The sequence below is a fragment of the Mus musculus genome, chromosome 8 (assembly GCF_000001635.26).
Source record: "Mus musculus strain C57BL/6J chromosome 8, GRCm38.p6 C57BL/6J".
Classification (NCBI taxonomy): Eukaryota; Metazoa; Chordata; class Mammalia; order Rodentia; family Muridae; genus Mus; species Mus musculus.
Window position 1 is genome coordinate 124342664 of NC_000074.6, and position 26164 is coordinate 124368827.

Below are 26164 nucleotides of genomic sequence, written 5' to 3' on the forward strand. Positions count from 1 at the left end.
TGGCCCGCCACTGAGAGGCAGCTCCTTGGCCTGTCTCTGTGGCACCGCACTGTCTGGCCAGTGAGAACATTGTGCTTCCTGGCACGTGTATGTGTGCATTTGCACAGTCAAAAGGGGAGGGGAGCAAGAGTGAGAAAATCTCATTCCACCGTGTCAGGAATTTTTCAGAAATACTTACTCCAAGGAACCTTATTGCGTGTATAAAACAATAACTAGAGCCACAGACCTTGTTGATGAGAGAGGAGCTGTGGGGAAAGAAAGTGCGTGTGATTTTAAAATGAAAGCATAAATGTTTAGGATGTTCCTATCACTTGCTAAACAGCAGGGTCAGAGTGCTTCAGACTTCTTGAGGCTGTTAGGCCTCTGTGCTGGCTACGGTTGGTCGAGTGTGCTAGCATTCGGAGGAACATCATGGAGGTGGCATGTGCTCCAAGAGTGACACGTGAAGCATGGGGCACAGGGGCAGCCGGGATTCAGGAGCAGAGAGAAAGAGGATGGAGGGCTGGAGAGATGGCTTAGCCGTTAAAGACTAGGCTCACAATCCAAAATATAAGAGAAAGAGGATGGAAATAGCAGGTGTATGCCTGCAGACCCTATGCTGCCCTCAACACCTCCCCCGCTGTGCTCTCTCTGTTGCAGAAGTGGGAGCAGATCGAAGGCAACTCCAAACTGCGACACGTGGGCAGCAACCTGTGCCTGGATAGCCGCACTGCCAAGAGCGGAGGCCTGAGTGTGGAGGTGTGTGGCCCGGCCCTGTCACAACAGTGGAAGTTCTCACTCAACCTGCAGCAATAAGAGGCCCCCGGGGCCCAACGTCCACCCGCACACCGGCCCAGTTTGTTGATCACGTAATTACGTTTCTGAAACTTTCCGCAAAACTATATACCTCAGTGTTCCATCACGGTCTGACAGTCTTAAGTCTCAAGTCTTCATCGAGGCATGAGCGGGGCAGACAGCAGTGCAGAAGAGGAAAGGAGCCCCTGGGGCTCAGGACAGAGGGTCCCTCCCAAGGCTGGCGCCCTCTGCCTCCCTCTTTCTGCTTCCTGCTCACACCCCAGCACTGGCCGGAACAAGTGGGCAAGCAGCAATCATGTTTATATCTCAGACAGAGGAAGCAGGGGCAGGCGCCCCCACAGTGAGAGCTCGCCAATCTCCACTCTGTTTTACCTATTCAAAATCGTGTGTGTGTGTGTGAACCAGGCATGGTGGCCAGTGCCTGTAATCCCATCACTCAGGAGGCTGAGGCAGGCAAGGCCCTGTCTAAGGAAAAAAAAAAAAATGATTTCCACAAAGCTGGCCTTTCCTTGTCTGTCCCTGCACCCGGGCTCAGCTGGCCTCCCAGCCACGTCCCCTCTTCCATTGACATACTTGCTGTATTTGAACGTGAACTTTCCTCTGGTGGACACTAAATAGAGATAAAGAGAATCATGGTCCGTTCCCTACGCTTCCCCGACATCATCTTGTGAACCCTGCAACGCAGCGCAGCCCAGAGCAAAGGTGCATCTCTGGGGCCTCACCAGCCGGCCCACGCTGCTCCTCCAGTAGGGGCATCCCCAAACCACTGGCCCCACCCACAAGCGTCAATGTTTAACTTCAGCGAGGGGATCGCAGCTGGGTTAGAAAGTCTGCTTTGTGCCCATTGTCATCTGTAAAACTAAATAGGTCACCTCTTTTGGCAAGTATTGCTTTGGGTTTTCTTTTAAAATTAGATTTCTTTTCTTTAGGAAAACTCAACCCCACAGCTTCTAACTAATGTGAGCCAGCAGGACCCTACTGCCTTGTGACAGACCAGGGACACTGGACAGCTGTCACCCACTATCCCTAGGCTCACAGTGGTTTGAGACCCTGTATGTTGGGTCTTTGGTACTAAGCTGCCGGCAGAGCACAGAAGAGCAGCTCTTCAGCCTGTGGGTGGACCCCACGTGCCCGTAGCCCTGGTGTGGGTAATACCCCCGGTACATCCACAGGCAACTGCAGGAATTATGGGTAGAGTTCAGATCACAAGGCCTGCGCACTCCCACTGAGGACCTAGGCATGTGTTAGCCACAGAGGTGACCTGGATGTGGGGAAGTGACACCTGGTGGGCTGCAGGCATCATACGTGCTCATCTCGGGTATCCCAGAGATCTCGGGAATCAGAGTTCCAGGTGGTCAGAGGGCCTGTAGGTGAGTGCTGTGCCTCCCGCCTGCTCCAGAAGGGGGGTAGCTGGTTTCTTCTACCTGAGGGGCTCCATGTGTGTACTCACCATGTGTGTATTCGCCATGACCATGGACCCTCTGCGAAGGCCTGGCCAGGTGCTGACCCTCTGTCTTTCTACCCCTGCCAAGCAACCAACAGAAGAGACATTGTAACAGACAGGGTGCCCACATGTCTAATTAAGTTCATACAATGTCCACCTTCCAATGTAGGCTCTGGGAACTGTCACTCCCAGGTACAGGTGCAAAGCTGTCAAGGACAAGGCAGGAGTTTGCTGGAGTCCGGTCACCACGACCTTTGCTAACCCTGACACTCCTGCACTGCTTCTATCAGAGTGACTCCACAGATGTGAGACAACATGGGGCGTCCCAACCACACGTGTACCCCACCCCACCCTGTGGCCTCTTAACCTTTGTACCATCTGATTGTCTGGCCACCAGGGTGCCAACTCAACCCAGCTCCGAGCAGAGGGGGGTGTGGGCAGGGCCCGTCGGTGAGCCATGTTTACATGACAGTGTGCCAAAGTGACTCGCCGAGCTTGTATTGCTTTGTAGTCATCTGGGCTATCCCACCCTCCCAACTCCTGTTTTTAAAACTAAAAACTCCCAGGAGCCCTGGGCGCACACAGGCAAAGGTGGCTGTCTTCTGTGGTGGTCCTTGAGTCTCCGTGAAGCTGAAAATGATGGTGTCTGTGAGTATGTTTTGCAAATTCAAAATATAGTTTGGTAATTTTTTTTCCAGTTGATTTTTAAAAAAACAAAACAAAAAACTGCTGTACAGAGCTTGTACTTTGTCCATTTTATAGATGGAAACCATCCTTGAAATTGTTTAACTTAAATAAAGAGAAGATACTTTATAGATAATCCTCCGCCGCTGTCAGTCTTGGTCTCCACCAGGTGTGGGTGGCACCAGGCAGAGGGCTGGAACCTGGGTCTTGCTTCTGCCCACACTTCTATTTCTCATCGCCCCCTTAAAACACATCTCTAAGGCTGTGGATCCTGGACCTGATGTAATCGTGACAATTGTTTGCAGCGTGGAACAATTGGGCTGTGCTGGACACCTGGCCAGCCTCTGCAATGCTCTGCCTAAACTTGCCCTGATCCTGCACAAGCCGCTTCCTGTAGTCTGCCCTGAACACTTGGCCCACACTCTTTAGGTACCAAATTTCTTATACCTCGGTATTTAAAATGCACAGTCCTGCTCAGCAGCCATCTGGGGCTCCCCTACCTATCCTGGTCTCGTACATGTCTTCTACCACACCTTCATGTGACTGGCTACATACATGACCAGGGAAATAAACACTAGCCGGTTGTCTTGCAGTTTGACCATGATATGACAGTTAAGGGACTGGCCATCACACCACACTGCATTCACTTCATTATGTGAGACACCAAAAATTTGGCTCTGTGATCGTCTGAGAGACAAAGGCAGTAACTTATAACTTGGCAATGTTCCAGAGCCTTGGGGTATCTGAAGAGACTAAACTACATTTCTAAAAGGTCTAGCCTGGGAGCTAGGAGGAGGGTTCCAGGATGGGTGGTCAGGAGGCCCCTCTGGGAGTTAGACTTAGAGGCAGCTGCTGCATGGAGCTTTGTGAAGGGGTAGCTATGGGTGGTTTCTCTTGGGCATTTCAGTGAGGCCCAGAAAGGCACAGGCCTCTGAAGATCATGGGAGGAGCCCTTGGCTTGCCAAAGGATATCCCAGAAGGCCCCTTGTTACCTTTGAGCCGGAGAGGTCTCTTGGAATCAGGCCTCCTATACAAGTAGTTCAGATGTATGTGTTCCTTGTCTCGTAACAAGAAACCCAAGAGACCGGATTTCAGCTCAGTGCTGAACAAACTCCCAAGTCCCACCATGGCATAGGACAGTCACCTCTGATCGGGAGTCCCCTTGTCTAGAGGCAGGATATGGGTCTCAGGAGTTTGGGCTACCCTCGTGTGTCCTTGCCAGGGGCTAGAAAAGGAACTGTTTGCAGAGCCACACAGCCTCCTGTTGGAAGGGTTTGAGCCTCTGTAGGATGGATGGGGACCGTGATAATGGCTTTGAGAGGGTAGCTGCTGGCCTACTGAGCTCCTTCCTCCCCCTGCCTTTGGTGTCTCCGGTACCCTGCTCAGGGTTCTCGGGAGGGACTCAAATAAAAAACACATGGCAGCAGACCACAAACCAGTCATAGTAAACACCGTGACCTGCTTACTATCAGCACACTAGGTAACGTCACGTGGTCTCATTACTGTGTGTGATTCCAAAGCCGCAGTGAACGCAGAGTGAATGGAAATCTGCAATAATGGGTGGAATGAAAATAGCCGATTCTTAAAAAGAAAAACAGAGACCATACCGTACGCTGTCTGCAAGCTCCAGTCATGATAGAACAAAATAGTTTCAGGAAAAGGTCATGAAAAGGAAGGGAGGCTCTCAGAAGTATGTCGGTGTGGGTGGGAGAGTTCTAGTCTGAGCCTCAGCGCGCCCTCATGAGCGCCCCCGTGTGGCTGGTAGGACACCTGCATCTCAGCACCCCCTATTAGAGAATGTGACTTCCCATCTCTGCCTTTCAGAGAGGGGCTTGATTTTAGATAGTCTCTTGCCTGGGTACAAGGATGCTAGATGTGTCAAGCAGAAACTGGCCGGAGAGCGACAGATCAAGTGGGAACAACCGTCCTCCATATGATAGCACCATTTAGCCATCCAGTGACTCTGATAGAACAGGAATGTGACCTCTCAGGAGCTGGGACTCTCTCCATCCTGTGCATTGGTAAAGGAGCCATAGGTTCTCTGGCCCTTGGGTTCCAGAAACCCCTGGTTTCCAGGCCTGTGAACATGGGCTGAGCAAACAGCCCGGGTCGTCTCCATCTCCACGATCAGAGAAGCTGCCTGTGTGTAACTATTGGTCTGTTAGGAATCCCTGACACCAGAGAGTTTCAAAACACCCACGGGTACAGCCTAGAGCACCAGGCTGAGGGGCCTGGGTTATAGCTAAGTCATCTCTCCACCTTGGAACTGTATCAAAAGTGAGGTGGGTGAGAGAGAGAACAAGACCCCAGGAGAAAGAAGAGACTGTATGAGAGTGACCCTTGGCCGTGTTACAGTACCTATGTAGCGGGTACAAGGGCTGGGGGTTTGGGGATAGTGGGGTAGACCTACCCTAGGCCTAACTCCAGCTATGGACAAGGCAGGTACACGCTGACACCCTGAGTTCCACTCAGATCCAGTAAGAAGATGGAGGAGGAGGAGAGAGTCCAGTCTTTATACTGAGTTATCACATGTCACCAGGGTGCCACACACGAACAAAGGAAAGCTTGAGAGGCAGGAGTGGGTGGACAGAAAAGGATGTGGAGTTCCCATGTTAGGACTGGTTAGGACTGGCCAGCCCTGGAGAATACTTTGCCTCTAATTTTCACAACCCATAAAGTGTTTCCCTATTTGGCACTGGGCAAGCTCTAGCAAGCCAGCCATGAACCTGGGTGACTTGTATAGGTCACATGAGGCACCAGCTCTGAGACTGAGCCTGTCCTGGGGCAAGGGGAGGGCTCAGTGTTGTGCTCTGTGTGACAAGAGGTGGTGAGAAGATGGCAGTCCTCCAGGAGAGACCAGGGCAAGCAGCCCCCTTGTAGCAGCTAGCACATGGCAGTTCTCAAGAGCTGGAGAGCATCAGAGAAGGCTTGGGGATTCTGAGGGGAGAGCGAGGACCTAAAGAAACCTCAGTCAGTTTGGGCTTGCACACCAGACCCACTCCTTGCACACTAGACCCGCCCCTTGTACACTAGAATCACCCCTTGCACACTAGACCTGCCCCATGCACACTAAACCACTCTTTGTAAACTAGACCCACCCCTTGCACACTAGGCACACCCCTTGTACTCTATACTGCCCCTTGTACACTAGACCTGCCCCTTGCATATTAGAGCCACCCCTTACACACTAGAACCACCCTTTGACACTAGACCTGCCCCTTGCACCCTAGACCTGCTCCTTGCACACTAAACAACTCCTTGTAAACTAGAACCACCCCTTGCACACTAAACTACTCCTTGCTCACTAGACCCACCCCTTGCACACTAGATCCGCCCCTTAGGCCAGTCCAAAATGGGAACCCTGTGCTCACTTGCAAGAGGGGCATTGTGGGAGAGGTGAGTGAGGAGGGCATTGTGACCCTGTGTTACACCTAGTGGTCCTCCAAGGAGCAAAGACAGGACTGTGAACTCATGAACTTCCCACTGGAGACATTGAATATGCTCTTCAGCAAATTGGACAACCTTGCAGACTGTAGCTATTCTCATCTGCCTCTCGGGGACCTTCAGTGCCCTGGTGGGAGTAGAGGTGGGGCTGTCCAGGAGTCAGGAGGCACAGCCCCTTACCTGCTCGGCTGAATTCCTGTAAGTCAGTCATGGATGCTAAGCCATTTCTCCATGGCAGGAAGAACTGTGGGGCTAGATAGAGTTTTTCAAGAGAGCCAAGTTGTCTGGCTTGGGACGTAATAAGGTGCTAGGGAAAATGGTGGGCTTTGGGTGTGACTAGACCTGACCTCCTCCTTCTCATAGCTGAGCCACTAGCCTGCGTCATTGCCAATCTCCGCTGTAAACTGGAGGGCTGAGATTTGGGCTGTGCACAGCCCAGGTCCAGGTGAGGTCCTTGGCCTCATCCAGTGTCCCTGTGATGGTGGCTCAGCTTGTCCAGTCCCAAGGTTACACTTGCTACTCTTCTCCACTGTAGGCTCCCATCAGATCGGGGGTGGGGTGGGGGGGGAGGGCGGCATGACAACCTACCACCTCTCCCCGTCTCTAAGATTCAGTTGTCCTTCGGCACACTGTGAGCTTATCCTCTACTGGAAAATACGGTTGTAGCATCACGGACCCCTCAAGTGTCCCAGTGCCTCACAAACCTAGACACGGTGACCAGGTGAAGGACTGTGGGGCTCTGCAGCTCCTTTCCTTTCCCATCCCCGCCAGGTCACCCAGTTAGTCCCAGTGACCGTGTTGTTGCTGGTCTCACGTGGGGCTGTGTCTTCTATAATTCCAGCTGCCCACACTCCCCAGTCCACAACACTATTTGGTCTGTTTTGTGCTAATTTGAGGTTCTGCTGCCCTCTGCTGGCCAGACCGGGAACAGCCTCACCCAGAGGTAGGGACATTTCCCAGGAAAGAAAGGCAAAAAAACCTAGGTTTAGAAGATCATGGGATCCAGGTAAGATCAGGCTGTCAGATCTGTTGCTGTGTTGTTACCCTGACACTTTTGAGGTTAGACACAGCACCTAAACCTGCCCCTCTCCCAGGCCCAGTTCAGTCCACCCATTCCAGGGCAATAGCCTTGGATTCTTAGGTACCCTATACTCTAATGTCCTTAGAGGCCTCAGTGACTCCTTCTCAAGATCTTCAGATATTGTGCTTGGCTGCATGGGATCATAAAGGAATTCCCCACCACATACCAGCTTCCCTGAGCCCGCTCAGAATCAGACCGGATTGCAGAGACCGCACTGTCCTATTAGCACCTGGTACAGACACCAAGGTTACCGTGGGCTTCTTGGGTCAAACACCTACTCACTGTCTAGAGAGCTAACGGGCGCAGTCTCAGCAGCCCCTTGCCCCGCAGAACTGTCTCGAACACGTTGAGCTCAGGAGCATCCCTGTGGGGCAGCTCAGAGGTGCTGGCCCATATTTGCCAGGGTCACATAAGGTTTGCTCCAGGAACAAAGGCACTCAGCTTGTGAAGTAACACCTCCCTCCTGACCTGCCACAGTACCTCGGACCCAGTGACAGTGAGTGACAGCCCATGTGCCCCAAGCCTTGGCTTTTACTGTTAGTGCTCTGGGCAAGTGAGAGGTCTGGTTTTCTCCTCTGTGCTGATGAGTGTTCTTCTTACACCTCGGGGTCTGGGATTTGGTGTTCCTCCGTGGTTTGATTTAATGATAGTTGTAGTCTGCTTGCTTCAGGTGCCCTTCTCTCTCAAGGCAGCCACAGCCATGTGTTCCCATGAGCCCCAGCTGTGCCTTGAATGTGGTTTGTGCCCCCCAGCCCCACCCCAATCCCACCCCCACCGGACCCCAACCCTCTACATGCTCAGCTTCTGTTTGGAGGATCTTACTTCTGACCTGCATAGTCCAGGCTGTCCTCAGACTCACAATAAAGTTCCTTTCACCGTGTACTCACACATGCACACATGCGTGCACATGAACGCACGCACACGCACACGCGCACACACACACACACACACAGGGATGACAGGTATATTCCACCATGCCTAACTATGTGTTGAAATTCAGTGCCCACTGGGAGGCTTCAAGGGGACAGGACTTTAGTCCGACTGTCACCCAGTCAGGGCTCTGGAAGGGGGATCTGAATAGGCAAAGTCATCAGGGTGGTGCACCTGACAGTCCTGGTGGCTTTTTAAAAAGGACTGGCTATGGGGCCATCCCTTGTCTCCATGAGATGGCTGAGCCACCTCAGGATGCTGCCAGCCACAAACCATCACCAGCTGGAGCACCTGGGCTCTGACATTGGGGACAGTGAGTGGAATCAAACTTTACAAAGCAACCTAGCTTTGAGCACATCACTAGATCAACAACGACGACAACGAGAAAGAGACCAAGACAGAGAGAGACAGACAGAGGCAGAGACAGAGAGAGACACACAGAGGCAGAGAGAGACAGAGGCAGAGAGAGGCAGAGAGAGACAGAGACACACAGAGACAGACAGACAGACAGACAGACAGACAGACAGAGGACTAAACCTGCCCTCAAAAGCCTATACCACTGAGACATATGACCAGATCTTAGTACCCATGGTAGGAAGGCTGGGACTCAGGATTAGTAAACGAACCCCAGCAGGCCACCTAACTTCAAGGTCTCTTTTCCTTCAGGGTGCATCTGCCCCAGGAAATCTTTGCTCTAAAAGTACCACTTTGACATTACTCCTGTGGAAGGACAGCTGAGGGCCCAGACCTGAGCTCTGAGCCAGAGGGAGGGAGGAGGATGCTGGTGTCCTGGCCCCTAGTGGCCATCTAGGGGCTCGCTGAGCTCATTCTCTGGGATGGACAAAGAATTGAACATCCAGGAAAGAGCGAAGTCCAAGCCACAGAGACAGGGCCTCTGACTTGGGAATGTTTCTATTTAGGAGTATGGGCGCTTTACCTGCATCTATGTCTGTGTATCTCATGTGCCTGGTACAGAGGCCAAAACACCGAGTTGAATCCCTGGAACTGGAGTTACAGATGGTTGTGAGCCGCCATGGAGATAGGTGCTGGGAGCTGAAGCTGGGTCCTCTGGAAGAGCAGCCATTTCTCCAGCCCTGGGCTGACTATTTTACAGGGTCCTCTATTGGTCCTGTTTAAGGCACTCAGCCTTGAAGCTGTTTCTTTTCACAAGGTCTCTTGAGAATAAGCCACCATCACCTCGGGGACCTGCTGTCACATTCCCTGTCAAACACTCTCAATCCCTGCTGTTCAGAGAGCAACAGCCACTGCTGTCAGGGGCAGGGGTGATGGCTGAGGAAAGGGGCATCGTCTCGGGGGAGTGCAGGTCCAAGAAAGGGGATTCTTATGAGACGGGCTCCCATATGGGGAACAGTGACCCCACGTCTTGAAGATGGCTGAGGTTCTCTATGCGTTTACCTAGAACTCAGGTTGTGTCTTTTCTCTAGAGACCTTATATCCCCTTATGACTAGAAAGTTGGGGGGCCCTTGAGTCTCTCCCTAGATTCCCCACAGAGGCAAAGGTCATGTACATGTTGGAGCGAGGTTTTTATGGGGACTTGACCAGTCTCGGAGGTCCTGGGAGAAGGACAGTCCAAATCAATCCTTGGAGTAGGACCTTCCAAGTGTCTTGTCTGGCCTTGCCAGTTGGTTAGCTTCTTTAAAAACAACAGTGGGCCTGTCTCCCTTGGCCGCAGGTCAGGGCTGCAGTGTTGAGCTGAGACAAAGTCACGGTGTCCCCTATTTAGTTATTAAGAATTCATTAGTGAGAAATAATTGTCTAAAACATCTCATATGCAATTAAACCTAATATCTGGCCTTATGATTCCCCCTGGACTGTTAAATTAGCAAGCCAATCATTTTCATCTTTGATTATACATTCCTCCTGAGCGTTTAAAACCATGTCAGTGGCCAGAATCAATCAAGGCCAGTTGAGAATCTACTCCCCGTCACTCCTGGCCTCTGGATCCTCTAGAGCCCCATCCCCACCCCCTCACCGTTTATCAGTTTTTCCGTCTAGGTGAGGTTAAGTTGAAGGCCTTGTTTGAACATTTTCCTCCATATTGATCGTCCTATTCATAGACTGGACCCTGCTTTGTGCTAATTGGATGGGGTCTCCATGGCTTCCACAAACAAGAGAACAGGTGGTCCCCTCATAGTTACACAACATTTTGAGATAGGTTTGCACAGTCCCCTGGGACCTACTTGACCTTGGAGGGCAAGGTGAAAAACAGCCTCCCATTTAATCTCATTAGTATGGCCTCCAAGTGTGGTTATAGGAAACCCAGAAGGCCAGTTACCCCATCTTATATGCTTTAACTGCTGTGTAATAGTTAGATAAAGCTTGGGCAGAAAACAAACCTTGAAACTAAGTAGACACATCTTTTCCTTTTAAGCCAGTCCTTGTGATTGCTATAGAGTTGCCCAGCAACTCCATCGACCTAAGCTCAGATTTGATATTAATGTATTACACTTTGACTCTTCTATAGCTTATGTAACTTGCTTAAGTTTTAAGACAATGGTCTTTCCCATTCTGGAAAAACATCTGGCAACCTTATGAAACATAGTAACATCGCGAAGTCAACAGCAAGCAAGCCTAACTTTGAAGATCTTTTGCAAGCTGGCACTTCTGGAGTCATATAAAGGGCCAGTGTTTAGTTTGGAAAATATCACAGTGCAACATCACCTTAATAAAGGAAAGCTGGGAGGTGGAGAGATGGCTCAGTGGTCAAGAGCACTGCGTTCTCTTCCAGAGGATCCAGGTTTAATCCCCAGCACCTGCACGGCAGCTCACAACGGTTTATAACTCCAGTTCCAGTGGAGCTCGCGCCTCCCACACACGCACATGCAGGTAACACATCAATGCACACAAAATTTTAAAAAAGAAAGAAATCTTTTTTTTAAAAGTTGAATAGTAACACATAATATTACCTGTGTGCATATGGTTAAACTATAGGGCCTGTAAGTTCCCAGGTGACCCACGACAGCCTTCATACAGCACAGAGTGATCTACCACACTGTGTGCTTTCAGTGTTGAATGAATGAAAGCAAGGAGGAGAGTTATGTCATGAGATAAGTACTAGTCACAATGCCTTTACACTCTGGCTGCAGCTAGGAGCTGTGGGATTGAAGTGAGCCAAGATTATGGTGTCCCACCTCTGGGCAACGTCTTTCTCATCAGGGAAAAAAAAAAATCATTAGGAAGAAATAGTTGCCTAAATATTGTCTCACACTCAGGTAAGCATCACCCCCCAAACACCCCTTAGACTATCTTCTGTCACCTCCTTTCTTGCTGCCACAGAGTCGGGGACAACCTAATTCAGCAACCAGGATTTTGGAGGACTATTTTATAACAGATGCTTGAAGTCTGAAGTTGGAGACCCAAATCCTATCTCCAAGCCAAATGGCACAGGGTAATTTATAGAAAAGGTATTTATTTGCTCCTCTATAAAACTGAGCCCAGGGTCCTAAGGCAACTACTGCCCAGTGCCACATAGCACAGTGGGACACAGCACTTCTGAGATGACCCCAGATACCCAGAGCCCCAGGTGCCGCTAGGAGGATGAGTGTGGGGAGATGGACGAGAAAGAGAAGCAGAACAGAGTGTTCAAATCAAGAGGGCAAGAACTGGAAATTCCAGGGTAGTGAGGGTGAGGTCCTGGCCACTGTCAGGTCCTGGCCCAAGCTGCTGCTGAGAGCCATGTCTGGGTGCCTGGCCCTACAGCAGTAGGGGTCTGTTACCACCAAAGGCCACATGGATGTCTCTAGTCTGGGATGCTGCCTGAGCCATGTTGATGTCTGAGGGCTGAGCAGAGAGGGCCACAGCCAGCCCCTCGCTGGCTATAGAACTCAGGCGATCAGCCCCACACCTCACCTGGACAGTACAGTAGAGCTGGCCCTTCTGGGAATGAGAGTGGGTGAACTGGCCCTGCCCCTCACCTGGGCATTGCTGGAGAGCTGGCTTAGGTTGGTGTAAGCATGGGAGAGTTGTCAGCCTGACACCAACCTGACACCAACTCAGCTACCACCCAGGCCCAGGGCTCTGAGTTGGTCCACTCCAACATCTACCCTATCTATGAACTGCTGGGGTGTTTGAAGGGGAGGGTCCCACAGATCCAAAGCTGCAGAAGCTCCATGACCCAGGGCAACAGCAGGATTATCTGAGAGGAGTCCTTGTGAGGATCCAGGAATGATTGTGGGGCAGAAGCCAGAGGCCTCAAACCAGACCAATGGCTCACTGCAATGATCATTTGCAAGAGAAGCTGTTTGGGGGAAGGGGTATACTGTGAGACATATCGTGACACGGTGAGATTTTAAAATTCTGTTTTCTGACATGGTGAGGTATTAAAAATGTGTTTTCTTTTGGGGGAAGGCTGCAAGGATGGAGGGTGAATATGGAGGGATGGGAGATGAGTGGGGACCGGGGTGCATGATTCAAAATGCACAAAGAATCAATAAACAGTTTTGAAAAAAAAACCCAGTGGTTTACACTCAACAGACTTGCTGTGAGTCTGAGGACACAGCCCCTGCCTTTATATCAGTAGAGGTGTATCCAGATGGCTCATTCAGTGGGCTGCTCATTAGAAACAGTGGCTGACCGATTTCATGAAAAATGTAATTCCCTGTTTTTCTTTATGTTCTTCCAAAATCTCTAAAGTACATAAGCTATCTTAGTGTTTCTGTTGCTGTGATATAAAGTCATGACCAAATCAACTTGGGGAGGAAAGACTTAATTTCAGCTTGCTTGTCCTGATCACAATTCATCATGAAGAAAGTCGGAGCGCGAATTCAAGGCAGGAACCTGTGACCACAGAGGAGTGCTGCTTACTGGCTTGCTCCCTCTTCGGTCGCTCAGCCTGCTTTCTTATACTATCCAAGACTACCTGCCCAGGGTGGCAGTGCCTCCTTCAGTGAGCTGGGCCCTCCCACATCAACCATTAAATCAAGATAATATCCCAGGGATTGCCTACAGACCAATTTTATGGAGACATTTTCTTAATTAGGAGTCCCTCTTACCAAATGACTATCTCATATCAAGTTGAACATGAAACCCAGCCAGCAATGAGGTCACAGGTGAGTTGGGTGAACACCCTTGATCAAGGGGGATTTAGATGACATTAGCATCTGCCTTTACCAACATCCACCTTGCCCTGGCTAGGCTTAGGGTGACTGCCCTGGCTAGTTTATGTCAACTTGACACAAGCTAAAGTCTCTGAGAGAAGGACACCTCAGTAGAAAAAAAAAAATGTCTCCTGTAGGCCAGAGGGCTTTGGCACAAAATTCTGCCAGACTTTCAAAGACGATCTAATGCCAATACTCCTCAAATTATTCCACAAAATCGAGACAGGAGGAGCATTGCCAGGTTCATTTTATGAGGCCTCATCACCCTGATACCCAAATCACACAAGATTCAACAAAGAAACATTACAAACCAATTCCCCTTATGAACATAGATGCAAAAATACTCCATACAAATCTCACAAACTGAACTGAAGAACTTTGTCAAAAGGTCATCTACCATGACCAGGCTTCATCCCAGGGATGCAGGGATGGTTCAACATACGAAAACCAGTCAAGGGAATCCACCATATAACAAACCGAAGGAAAGGAAAACACAGGATTGTCTCAGTAGATGCTGAAAAGCCTACGACAAAACCCAATGCCCCTTCATGATAAAATTAGGAGAGATTAGGTAGGGAATACAGGACCACACCTAAACATAATAATGGCAATTTACAGCAATCCTTTAGCCAATGTCAAATTAAAAGGAGAGAAGCTCAAAGCAATTCCACTAAAATCAAGAACAAGACAAAGCTGTCCACTTTCTCCATGTTTATTCAACATAACACTTGGAGTTCTAGCTGGGGCAATAAGACAACTGAAGGAGATCAAGGGGATAAAATTTGGAAAGGAAAAAGTCATAGTACGGTTCCTTGCAGATGATATGGTAGCATACACAAGGGACATCCTGAATTCTCCCAGAGAGCTCCTACAGCTGATAATCACCTTCAGCAAAGTGGCTGCATACAAGATTAACTCAAAAAATCAGTAGCCCTCCTGTATACAAATAAGCTGACTAAGAAAGAAATCAGGGAAACAGAAGCCTTCATATCAGCCACAAACAATATAAAATACCTTGGTGTAACTCTAACCGAGCCAATGAAAGACTTATTGGATAAAAACTTGAAAGATTTAAAGAAGCTTTTCGCAGTGGCAGTATCGTAGCCAATGAGGTTTATCCGAGGCACAATTATTGCTAACTGAAAGATTTAAAGAAAGAAAGTGAAAAAGATCTCAGAAGATGGAAAAACCTCCTATGCTCATAGATCAGTAGGATTAACATGGTAAAGATGGCCATCATACCAAAAGCAATCTACAGATACAATGCAATCCCCATCAAAATTCCAACACAATTCCTTATAGACCTTGAACAGACAATATTTAACTTCATATGGAAAACAAAACAAAAAAACAACAAAAAAAACCCCAGGATAGTTAAAATAATCCTGTACAATAATGGAACTTCCAGAGGTATCACCATCCCCGATTTGAACTACATACAGAGCAATAGTGATTAAAAACTTCATGGTATTGGTACAGAAACAGACAGGTTGATCAATGAAATCTAATCAAAGACCCAGAAATAAACCTGCACACCTACGGACACCTGACTTTTTTTTTTTTAATAAAGAAGCCAGAAATGCACAATGGAAAAAAAAAAAGAAAGTATTGTCAATAAATGTTGCTGGCCTAACTGAATGTCTGCATGTAGAAGAATGCAAATAGATCCATATTTATCACCCTACACAAAACTCAAGTCCAAGTGGATCAAAGACCTTAACATAAAACTACATATACTGATCCTGATAGAAGAGAAAGTGGGGGATGACCTTGAACTCATTGGCACAGGAGACAACTTCCTGTACAGAATATCAATAGCACCACCACTCAGATCAATAATTAACAAACAGGACCTCAGGAAACTGAAAAGTTTCTGTAAGGCAAAGGATGCTGTCAATAGGGCAAAATGGCAGCTTACAGGAAAAGATTTTCACCAATTTCACATCTGATAGAGGGCTAATATCCAAAATATACAAAGAACTGGAAAAAAAAAACCCACAAGACATCAACAAACCAAACAATCCAACTAAAAATAGAGTACAGATCTAAACAGAGAATCCTCACCAGCATAATCTCAAATGGCTGAGAAACACCTAGAGAAATAAATGTTCAACATCCTTAGCCACCAGGGGAATGTAACTCAAAATTACTTTGAGATTCCACCTTACACCTGCCAGGATGGCTAAAATCAATAACACAAGTGACAGATCCTGCTGGTGAGGATGTAGAACAAGGGAAGCGCTACTCCATCGCTTGTGGGAGAGCAAACTTGTACAGCCACTATGGAAATCAATATGGTGGTTCCTCAGAAAATTGGAAGTCGATCCACCTCAAGACCTAGCTATACCACTCCTGGACGTATACCCAAAAGACATTCCCTCCTACCACAAGGACACTTGCTCAACTATGTTCATAGTAGCTTTATTTATAATTAGCCAGAAACTGGAAACAACACAGATGCCCCTCAACTGAAGAATGGATAAAGAAAATGTGGTACATTTGCTCAATGGAGTATTACTCAGCATTTTAGAAAATGACATCGTGAGATTTGCAAGCAAATGGATGGAACTAGAAGAAAAAAATCATCCTGAGGTAACCCAGATCAAGAAAGATGAATAAGGTATGCAGTCACTTATAAGTGGACATTAGCTGTTAAGCAAATGACAGTCATGGTACAGACCACAGACCCAGAGAAGCTAAACAAGAGGGGACACACGGATCTCCTTGGGAAGGGGACATAGAATAGATTTTGTAGGTGGATTGGGGGTGGGGATGTGAGCAGGAGGGATGAGGTGGGGAATGGAGGGGGAGGGGAGACTGGAATTGGAGGGTATTGGGGGTCATGTGGAGACCTAGTGCAGTGGAATTTTCTTGGAATCCACGAGAGTGACCCTAGGGAGGACTCCTAGTAGCAGATGATATGGATCCTGAACCAGCCATCTTCTCTAACCAGGCTAGGCTTCCAGCGGTGGGACTGGGACACCAACCCAGCCACAAAATCTTCCACCTACAATTTGTTCCTGCATGCAAGATGTGCTGGGGTAATGGTGGCTCAGAACTTATGAAAGTGGCCAACCAATGACTGGTTTAACTTGAGGCCCACACCGCAAGAAGGAGTCTGTGTTCATTATTGCCTGGATGACCAGAAACCAGAGACTGGATAGACTAGAGACTCAGAGTGGAGTCAAACACCACCACCATAAAAATAAAATCAGATCAACGAATGATTCCTAATGATGTTCTGATATACTCATGATGCCTAGTCCTGTTGTCATCAGAGAGACTGCCTCTGGCAGCTGATGGGAGTAGACAAAGAGACCCACAACCAAACATTAGGTGGAGAGAGTGCTAGGTTGAAGTCTCCATGTGTCATTCCCCTTGGAGCTTGGAACCCTGCAGAAGACCGGGAAGGGGAATTGTAGGAGCCAGAGGGGGTCAAGAACCCTAAAAGAAAAGAATCAACTAAGTTCTTGGTGTTTTGGGGGGAGGCTCCTGACAGTGGGGGTGTCTCTGACTCTTATGCTCTTGGGATCCTTTTCATCCACTGGGCTACCCCACCCAGCCTTGATGAAGGGTTTGTACCTGGTCTTATTATATCTTGTTGTGCTGTGTTCAGTAGATAACCCTGGGAGGCCTGCCCACTGGGGGCAGTGAACATGGGGGAAAGGAGAGGTGGGGAGGCAGGGAGGTGTGGAGGGAGGGGAAGCAGATGTATTGTATGAGAGAAGAATAAATAAAAATGTGAAAAGATTGGCCTGTAGGACATTTTCTTAGTGATTGATATGGGAGGTCCCAGCCCATGGTGGGTGGTGCCACACCTAGGCTGGTGGTCCTGGGTTCTGCAAGAAGGCAGGCTGAGCAAGCCATAAGGAGCAAGCCAGTGAGCAGCACCCCCACCCCCCATGGCCTCTGCATCAGCTCTTGCCTGCAGGTTCCTTCCCTGCTTGAGTTCCTGCCCCAGCTTCCTTCTCGATAATGAACTTGATATGAAGTACAAGCAAAAATAACCCCTATTCTCCGTGTTGCTTTTGGTCTTGGTGTTTTTTCACAGCCATGAAACCCTAAGACAACCTAAAAGCCTAAAAGCAGGCTCACAACCAATTTGCGTGTGCCTGCATATGAAGGCAGACAGCCTCAACAACTCAGTACCCTCTCTTACTTCAGACTCCGCTGAACAAAGTTGTGAGAACAAAGGTGGTCAGAATTCTCCCATCATCACCTATAAGGGAGACCTCCCAGGGGATGCTGGGATCACACCTTCTGACAAAGGAGATCAGGATTTTGAGTGTCTGAGAATAAAAATCTGCCCCGTGTTTGAGAAAGCAGCTGGGTGGTAACTTTGGAGGGTGGTGATCTTGGAACTGGTTTGCCCCATGTGCCATAAAATCGAGGGGGAGAGATACAGAAGTCTTGGGCCAGGGTTCCCTACCTGTAGTCCCTCGTCCTCTCCAGGCTGTCAGCAGTAGGCAGCCAGTGCACGCCAGTCTGTCCTAGGGAGAGGCTGGCTTACGTAATGGGTTTTCCACACCTGTCCACGATGCAGGCCCCTCCCACCTCCCACTTTTTTCTTCCAATCTTTCTTATGGACATGCCTGTCTTGTCCTTGGCCACAGGGAATCAGGCCCAGGTTTCCCATAGTTCTGTTTGCATTCAAGACATTTTGATGCCACCAGTCTTCAAAACACTGGATTTGCCAGAAGAATCACTCTGTATAAATCACATCAGCTCCAAGAGGTGCCAGGAGCTGCACTGACTGAGTCCAGTAAGAGCACGCTGTGTGATGGGGATGGTCTGCTCCAGCCTCACACCACCCCAAACCCCACAGTTAAGATACCAGCAGTGATCAGTAGCTCACAGACTTCACAGAGCTGGAGACAGATGCAGACAGGAGGTAGGTAGGTGTTAGCTCATCAGCCCACCGGTCACATGTGTTACATAGTTACAAATCATGTCACAAGGTTACAAATCCTGTTACATAGTTACAAATAATCAAGGTCTGGGCAAGGGTCGGGAAGTGTGTGTGTGGGGGGGGGGGAGGTGCCAAGCCTCATCATGAGTGTGTTTTCTAAAAGCCCAGACTTTGGGCTCTGCCTCACTCTGGGATCAATTTATAATTCCCATTCTCATTTACAGAAATGCCAGAGAAAGGGGTTACCAGCCCGTTCTCCGTCACAGCTGACAGGCGGGGTTATTTTTTTCTTACAGCTGTGCCTCTGGTGCCTGTCACATTCTGATCCCCAGATGAGCAGCCAGGGGGCTTCACCTGTGACTTGACCCCAAGCCTAGTGTCATCCAACTGAAACAGGTTACATTTGGCTCAGGGTCCCTCCAGGTTGGTCTGAATGGCTCCAGACATGCGCTGGGCCTGTGTTCAGCCACTGCTATTTATCAGCTGCTCTTGCCCAGTTTTCATTTGAAACTGGCTATTCCTATCCACCTTCCCTGTTACACATCATGACACAAACATGGGGCCAAGGGCTCAACATTCCGACAAGGATGAAGGAAGTGGACTTGGGCATGGGTACCTGCTTGGATTATTTACTCTTGCCCATGTGCCCATGTGCCCATGTGTAATACCCCGTGACCTTAATGACCTCCTAGTATTAAAACCCACCGTTACAACCCAGAGAGATGCTACCTCTGATCCGTTTCTTACATCTATAATCTAGGCGCAAGCATGGACTCCACCCAGCGTGAATAATTTGTGCCATGTACCTGTAATTGGAAGAGTACAGAATGCTTTCTCCTCATCCCATTTCTGCTACAGCAAAGGAGAAGTAAAAACAAAACGGGAAGGGGGGGGGTACTGAGCGCATAGTAGGTTAGAGCAAAAGCAGGCAGCAAGGGGGTGGGGAAGAACACTCATCCTCAAACAGAGAGAAACAGGCTTAGAGATACCAGGTAGAAGGAGCAGCCACTGAGACCCGGTGGGGCCTTCCTTTCCAGCCACTGAGACCCGGTGGGGCCTTCCTTTCCAGCCACTGAGACCCGGTGGGGCCCTCCCTCCTTTCCAGCCCTGCACCCAAGCAGGCTGATCCTTTCTGGCTGCCACCTGTTGCTGGCAGCACCTGGTCCTGGGCTACAACAGCACTTTCACATGCGCTTCCAAGATGTAGCCATTTTAGTGCTACAAGGTCGAGGCTGGGGAAACCCTTAAGTGTCCTTTAGCTGTATGAACTGACTGTCACAGAGGTGGAACCCAGGGTAAGGCTGTACCACTGAGTCTCCCCTGCAGCCCCACAGGCACTGCTCTGAGTTTTTTCCCTACTAACCCGTCAGCTTAGGGGCCTCCGGAGCCTGCTGTTTGTTTTCTGCAAGGCCAGCAGAGAGCGTTACATATACAGCACGGACACGGGGGTGGGGGTGGTGGGAGCCTGGGCTAAGGAGGGGGCATATGTGTAAGAGAGCATTTGCCCTGATACCCAAAAGTATCCATGTGGGCTCTGGAGAAACAGCTAAGGCCCCTCAGAGGTACCAACCTGCAACAAAGCTTTCCTACGCAGACAGCCTCTGCCCTCTTGCTCAGTCGTACCCTCCTTCATTTGAATTTCAGGCTCTCCCCACCCTGACCTCAAAGCAGGCTTTCTTCCCTCTACATCAGAAAACTTCATGACTACTTTGAGTTTTGCTCAAGAGGAAATGGAGCAAGTCTTCCTTGCCTCCTGCGGGCCCCAGTTGCCTACTCTTCGCTATTTACAGCTCAAGGGCCCAAGAGCCCAATGCCGGCTGAGAGCAATTGAGCAGAGAGAGGCCTGTGGTGACCTTCCCACGGCCCTTTCTCAGGTATAGCAAGTGGGAAGAGCTCTCTTCCTCCCCGGGAAGACAATTAGTTCCTTGAGATCCACTTCGCAAGATCTCTTGACCCAGGAGTTCTGGCAGGAGCTCCTGCTCTCGTTCCCTTAGGAAACATCTCCTGCCAGCCACCTCCACCCAGCCGTAGGAAGTCAGTGACCGACTGAAGCCCGCTCCCTGATTCTCCTTGTTCGCAATGGCGGTGGGGCTGACGGGGTTCGACCATGCTAGTTGTTGGGGTGTCCCCTTGCTCAGAAGGAGCCCTTACCAGATTATCACGGCATTCTACAAGTCTTCGATTTGTAGTCAGATGTACACCCTTAAGTAGGCGTCTCCAAACTGAACAGGAGAAGCCAGGAAATGTGATGGGGGTGCTGGGAGTCATCTAGGGGGTCACTGAACTCCTTCTCTGGGCTGGACAAAGAACTGAACATCCAGGAGACACCATGGAAAAAAGAAAAGTAACGGCTTCGCTCCTTCGGGCTGGAGAAACCCCGTGGGAGTCCGCTCCGGCCTGGGTATTTTATAAATCCCCAAGTCTTCCTCTCGCCCCTATTGGTCCTGTTTAGATACCCACCCCCCACGCCTTCTCGCAATGACTTCTGGGAACAAGAAGCCGCCCTCTCAGAGAGCCTCATTTTCCTTTTCTTGTCTACGTATGTCCCTCTAACTCTCCTTCAACCAGAGGAATCCCGGGGAAGGAGAGCAAAGGTGGAGATAGAAAGAAGGTGCTGCAGAGATGCGGACAGGACCGGAGAGGGAAGAGATCAAGAACGGGAGCTGGAGACAGTCACCGTTTGTTTAAAAGTTATCATCAGCATATACAGAGAGCGGTGAAGGTAAACTCTGCACTTACTGGGAGCTTAAAAATCACTGAAATTAAAAAAAAAAAAAAAAAAAAAAAGGTTTAGAAACATCTTTGGCCAGCAGGAAACCTACAAGCATTGTTATAATGTATTGCAAAAATATTTTAAAGGTGGAGCTCGAGAAATGGCTCAGAAGTTAAGAACCCTCACAGCTCTTGCAGAGGACCAGTGTTCAGTTCCCAGCACCCACAGTGAGTTGCTCAAAACTACTTGTAATTCTAGCACCAGGGGATCCGTTGTCTTCTTCTGGCCCCTCTGTGTTTTGGCACACAATAGAAAAACAAGTGTGCGTGCATGCATACACACACACACATGCACACTGAAAATTATTAAAATAAATATTTTAATGTCCTATTTTATGAAAGATGTGCTGCTCAGAATCATTTTTAGTTTATGAGCAAGAGGCATGAGTTATTTCCCTGTATGTATGTATGTATGTATGTATGTTTGTATGTGTCTATGTGTGTATGTATATATGTGTGTATGTATGTATGTATGTATGTGTCTATGTGTGTATGTATGTATGTGCCTATGTGTGTATGTATGTATTTATGTATGTGTCTATGTGTGTATGTATGTATGTGGCTATGTGTATATGTATGTATGTATGTATGTGTGTGTGTGTGTGTATGTATCTGCACCCTGCATGCATGTATATTTCCCAGCATGTATGCCTGATGCCAGCAGAGGTTTAATGCAGATTATTGGATTTATTGGATCTCGAGTTACAAATGATTGGTTGTGAGCCACCTTATGGGTGCTAGGTACTAGGGCCAGATCCTATACAAGAGCAACAACTGCTCTTAACCATGAAGCCATCTGTGATAGTTTGTATATACTTGGCCCAGGGAGTGGCACTGTTAGGAGGTGTGGCCTTGCTGGAGTAGGTGTGTCACTGGGTGTGGGCTTTAAGACCCTCATCCTAGCTGCCTGGAAACCAGTCTTCTCCTAGCAGCCTTCAGATGAAGATGTAGAACTCTTAGCTCCTCCTCCACATGCCTGCCTGGACACTGCCATGCTCCCACCTTGATGATAATGGACTGAACCTCTGGTCCTGTAAGCCAGTCCCAATTAAATGTTCTTATAAGAGTTGCGTTGGTCATGATGTCTGTTCATAGCAGTAAAACCCTAACTAAGACACCATCTCTCCAGTCCTCAAAATACTTTTGTTCTCTTGCAATAAAATATAAAACCAGAACCCTGGAAAATGAAATCATCCTCTTCACGAGCCATTGTTAATAGCAACAGTTCCTGTTCACTGTGGCCTTCTAGGATGTTCACCAAGGCCCAGCTGTACCCCTCTCATTTATTTGAACTTCAGTCAAGAAGGACTTCCCTGGGTTGACTTAGTAATTAGGATTTCTCTTGGAAAAGGTATTATGCAAATCCCCAGGTGTCTAGATCACAGGTGATTGGCCAAGTCACTCAAGAGCCCTGACACTGGGCAAGGGGCTCCCTTTCAAATCTCCTTTGCTCACACATCATCTTTGGGTCTGTGCACTTGTGACTGTGGTACCTGTGGGGACAAAGGGTGCAAGGGCCAACAGGGCAGAGGTCATGGGAACTGCTAGCATCCAGAACAGTCTATGATTAGAAGGAGATGGGAAGTGAAGTCCCATCGTGACTACTCCCCAAGAATGGGCAGGAACCTCCACCCCAAGGAGAAGGCTCAGAAGACAGTGCTCTCGGGTCCAGGCTGTGTTCAAGGTGTTAGTTCATACACCCCTTAAGGAAGGAGAGCATGGCTCAGGATAGGCTGCCTAAGTCACCGTTTGTGAGCTAGGTATTCCTATGAGCCCAGAGCCAGGGCTTGACTTCCTGGACATATCTTTTCCTTGGGGTACCCAAGCCCAGGCCTACAGATGGATTTAAAATCACCTTCTACTCACTGGATGCCAATGTTCCTTAAAAGCAACTTGCAGGGCCAGTTGCCTCTGGCAAGTTGTCCCCAGTCTCTGACTTCATGCTAGATACTTCCCCAATGCTGAAGGCTGCCTCCCAGTAACAACCAAGCATCAGACTCCATCCAGCCCTGGGGCCACTCAAATCTGACACCATTTCAAAGATGATCAAGAAACCCAGAGGCCAACATACTGATCCTCCAGGGTCAGTGCTGACCACGTTTCAGCCCCAGATCTGTCACCCTTCCCTTTCCACTTGGCTTCAGTGTGGCTCTCCCATCCTGGTGATATGGGAACCCCTTGGTGGTCATTGGCTCTGGTTGTAGGTGAGGCCAAGACTGGAAACCTGGTTTGACTGTTAGGATCCCAGAGAACCTTGCCTGCCTGTTTAGGTGGACAGTGTCCTCCTACGGATTCAGATTTTGCTTGGCTCTGTGGCATCAGAGCAAAATGACCATAAAAAATATATAAATTAAAATAACCTCAAGTAGAAATCCTGCCACAGCCCTCAACCCCAGATCCTTACCTTATACCTAAAAATGCATCCAACTGAATCCATCCATCCATTGCAAAGCTCAAGGAGCCTCCAGGTGATCTTTAAAAATATTTATGTGCATGTGTGTGCATATGCAGGTGTGTGTGCATATGCATGTGTGTGTGCATATGCAGGTGTGTGTGCATGCACTTTTTGAGTGCAGGTTTCTGCAGAGTTCAGAATGTGCGTGTAGGATTCCTGGAGTTGGAGTTATAGGTTCTTATGAACTACCTAGTGTGGGTGCTGGGAACTGAATTTGGGTCCTCTGTAAGAGCAGCAAATTTTTTTTTTTTTAAGATTTATTTTTTTTTAAAGATTTATTTATTTATTATATGTAAGTACACTGTAGTTGTCTTCAGACACACCAGAAGAGGGCATCAGATCTCATTACAGGTGGTTGTGAGCCACCATGTGGTTGCTGGGATTTGAACTTCGGACCTTCGGAAGAGCAGTCGGGTGCTCTTACCCACTGAGCCATCTCACCAGCCCCGCAGCAAATGTTCTTAACTGCTAAGCCACCTCTCTAGACCCAGATGTCTATCGGTCTGTCTGTCTGTCTGTCTCTCTCTCTGCAACATTAGAAGGAAACTTACAGTAAAACAAAACAAAAAACCCTAAATTTTCTCTGCCTTATTAATCGTTTTGTTTTGTTTTTTGTTTTTTTAACCTGTGTGTTTATACTTAGCTTTTGTGTACACATTGGGTAGGAAGAGAGGGCCTTGCCCAGGGCCTGTCAACTACCTGTTTGTGTTAACCCATTGCAGGCAGGCCACACACAAACAGAACATGACCTGTACTCTTAATGAGCCCAGAGGAAGTGGGATCTATCCCACCTGCATCACAGGAAGTGCCCATGGTGCTGCCCACCCGCCCTTGTGGTAATGGCCGCATACACACTCCTGCACCCACACAGTCAGGTGCTGAACCTGGCTTCTGGGAAGCCGCCACCCATGGCCTGGCTGTAGATGAGAGATCTGAACCCTTCGGGCCTTGGGTCGGGGTAGTGTCCATCTGGACGCCTGCATACAGATTATTCCATCTTGGTGGTTGGCCTCCCTGGCTAGCAGCCAAGGAGTTTCTGCCTAGGATGACCCACCTAAGTATTCAAAGATGACCCAATGACCATAGAAGACAATGTCCCAGTTTGAGGCTCTTGTCGGGCAAATACTGAACCTGGAAAGGAAAGTGGCAAATACATAACTTTTTACAATCTGAGCTGAGTTCACACTACAACCTCAGAGCCTGAGCTGCTTCGAGCCTCGAGAGCCAGGTGCCTTGAAGAAATGGGAGGGTCTGGAACACATGGGTCTTTCACTTCTGTGCCTGCTAACAAAGAACATGCTTAAATGGAGAGAGGCCTCACTGACCGTGGGATGCGGACATGCCACCGGCCCCATGTATTCTTCCAGGCCTGCGGAGGTGGTGGCTTATGGGGTATGCAGGAAGGATTTGGGTCTTGTGCATCTTCAGTGTCCTCTCCAAGGCTGAGATTTGAAGACATTTTCCTCTGTCTATGGCACTCCTGGGAGGTGGCAGAACCTTTAGGAAGGGTGTCTAGTGGAACAGGGTATGCCCTTGAAGAGGGATCCTGGGCCTGGGCTCTATCCTTCCTCCCTCCCCTCTTTCCTGCCTGTCATGACGTCAACATCTTTGTTATACCATGTCCTCTTGTCAAGAAATTCTGCCTTAACCCAAAGCAGAAAGAGCCAATGCTAGTACAATGTGCAGAGTGAACTAAATAAACACTGTCCTCCAATCTAGGGGACCAGCCTTTGTCTTGGTGACAGGAAGCTGACATAAGGGCCTCTCTCCCTGGTCACTGGGGTTATCTGATTCCTGAAAAGCCAGTGTCTGCTTGAAGACCAAGAGAAGCTGTGAGTCCTGACATCTTACCAATGCTGTGGAGGCAAGGTCTAGGTCTGGAAGGCTTTCTAAACCCATACCACATGCCATTCTGACCTTCATGAAAAAAGAAAAGCTCTTCAACTTACAGATGCCTCACAGGCTGCAGTGCCCCTCCCGCCACTGCCTAGCTACCATTCCCCCCCACCCCACCCCCACACCGCTATTTACAGAACAGGTGGCAAGAGAGCCACCAACAGCACCTCTAACCTAGGAAGGCTCCAGCAGTCGACAGTCTGTAGAACATCGCCACCTGCTGGTCTCAGGTGCACACTACAGTCTGTGGGAGACTCAACAGTTCCTATCCACCCTTCAGCAGGGAATATATTTCTGAACCCCAAGACCCTCCGTGGGTGCTAGAATTACACGCTATGTTTCTTCCTTTACGTACACTCTTGGGATAAAGTTTAATTAGTCACAGAAAGAAGTTAACGATAAAATACAACAACTGTAGCAATGTGCTGTAATAAAAACTTACAACTTATGGATTCTTTGTTTCTGTAATTTTCCATTTAGTATTTTTTGGATCACAGTTGACCTCAGGTAACCAAGACTAAAAATAATGGGGGGGGGCCTGAACAACTACACTCAGAACTGCTACTAACATTCACCCACGTGTGTATATGTGTGTGTATATATATATATATATATATATATATATATATATATATA

The 26164-nt window shown here is 48.7% G+C and overlaps 1 protein-coding gene and 1 pseudogene across 1 annotated transcript in view; both read left to right on the forward strand.

The window, feature by feature from the left end:
- Galnt2 (polypeptide N-acetylgalactosaminyltransferase 2) overlaps nt 1–3059 on the forward strand; it is a 114329-nt gene extending 111270 nt beyond the window's left edge. Inside the window, exon 16 of the mRNA NM_139272.2 lies at nt 640–3059. Within this exon, the coding sequence (NP_644678.2) occupies nt 640–795 (156 nt within the window). The 3' untranslated portion in view covers nt 796–3059. The remainder of the gene's footprint in view (nt 1–639) is intronic.
- An 11515-nt stretch (nt 3060–14574) lies between these two features.
- On the forward strand, nt 14575–14661 carry Gm24459 (annotated as a pseudogene).
- The last annotated feature ends 11503 nt before the right edge of the window (nt 14662–26164 follow it).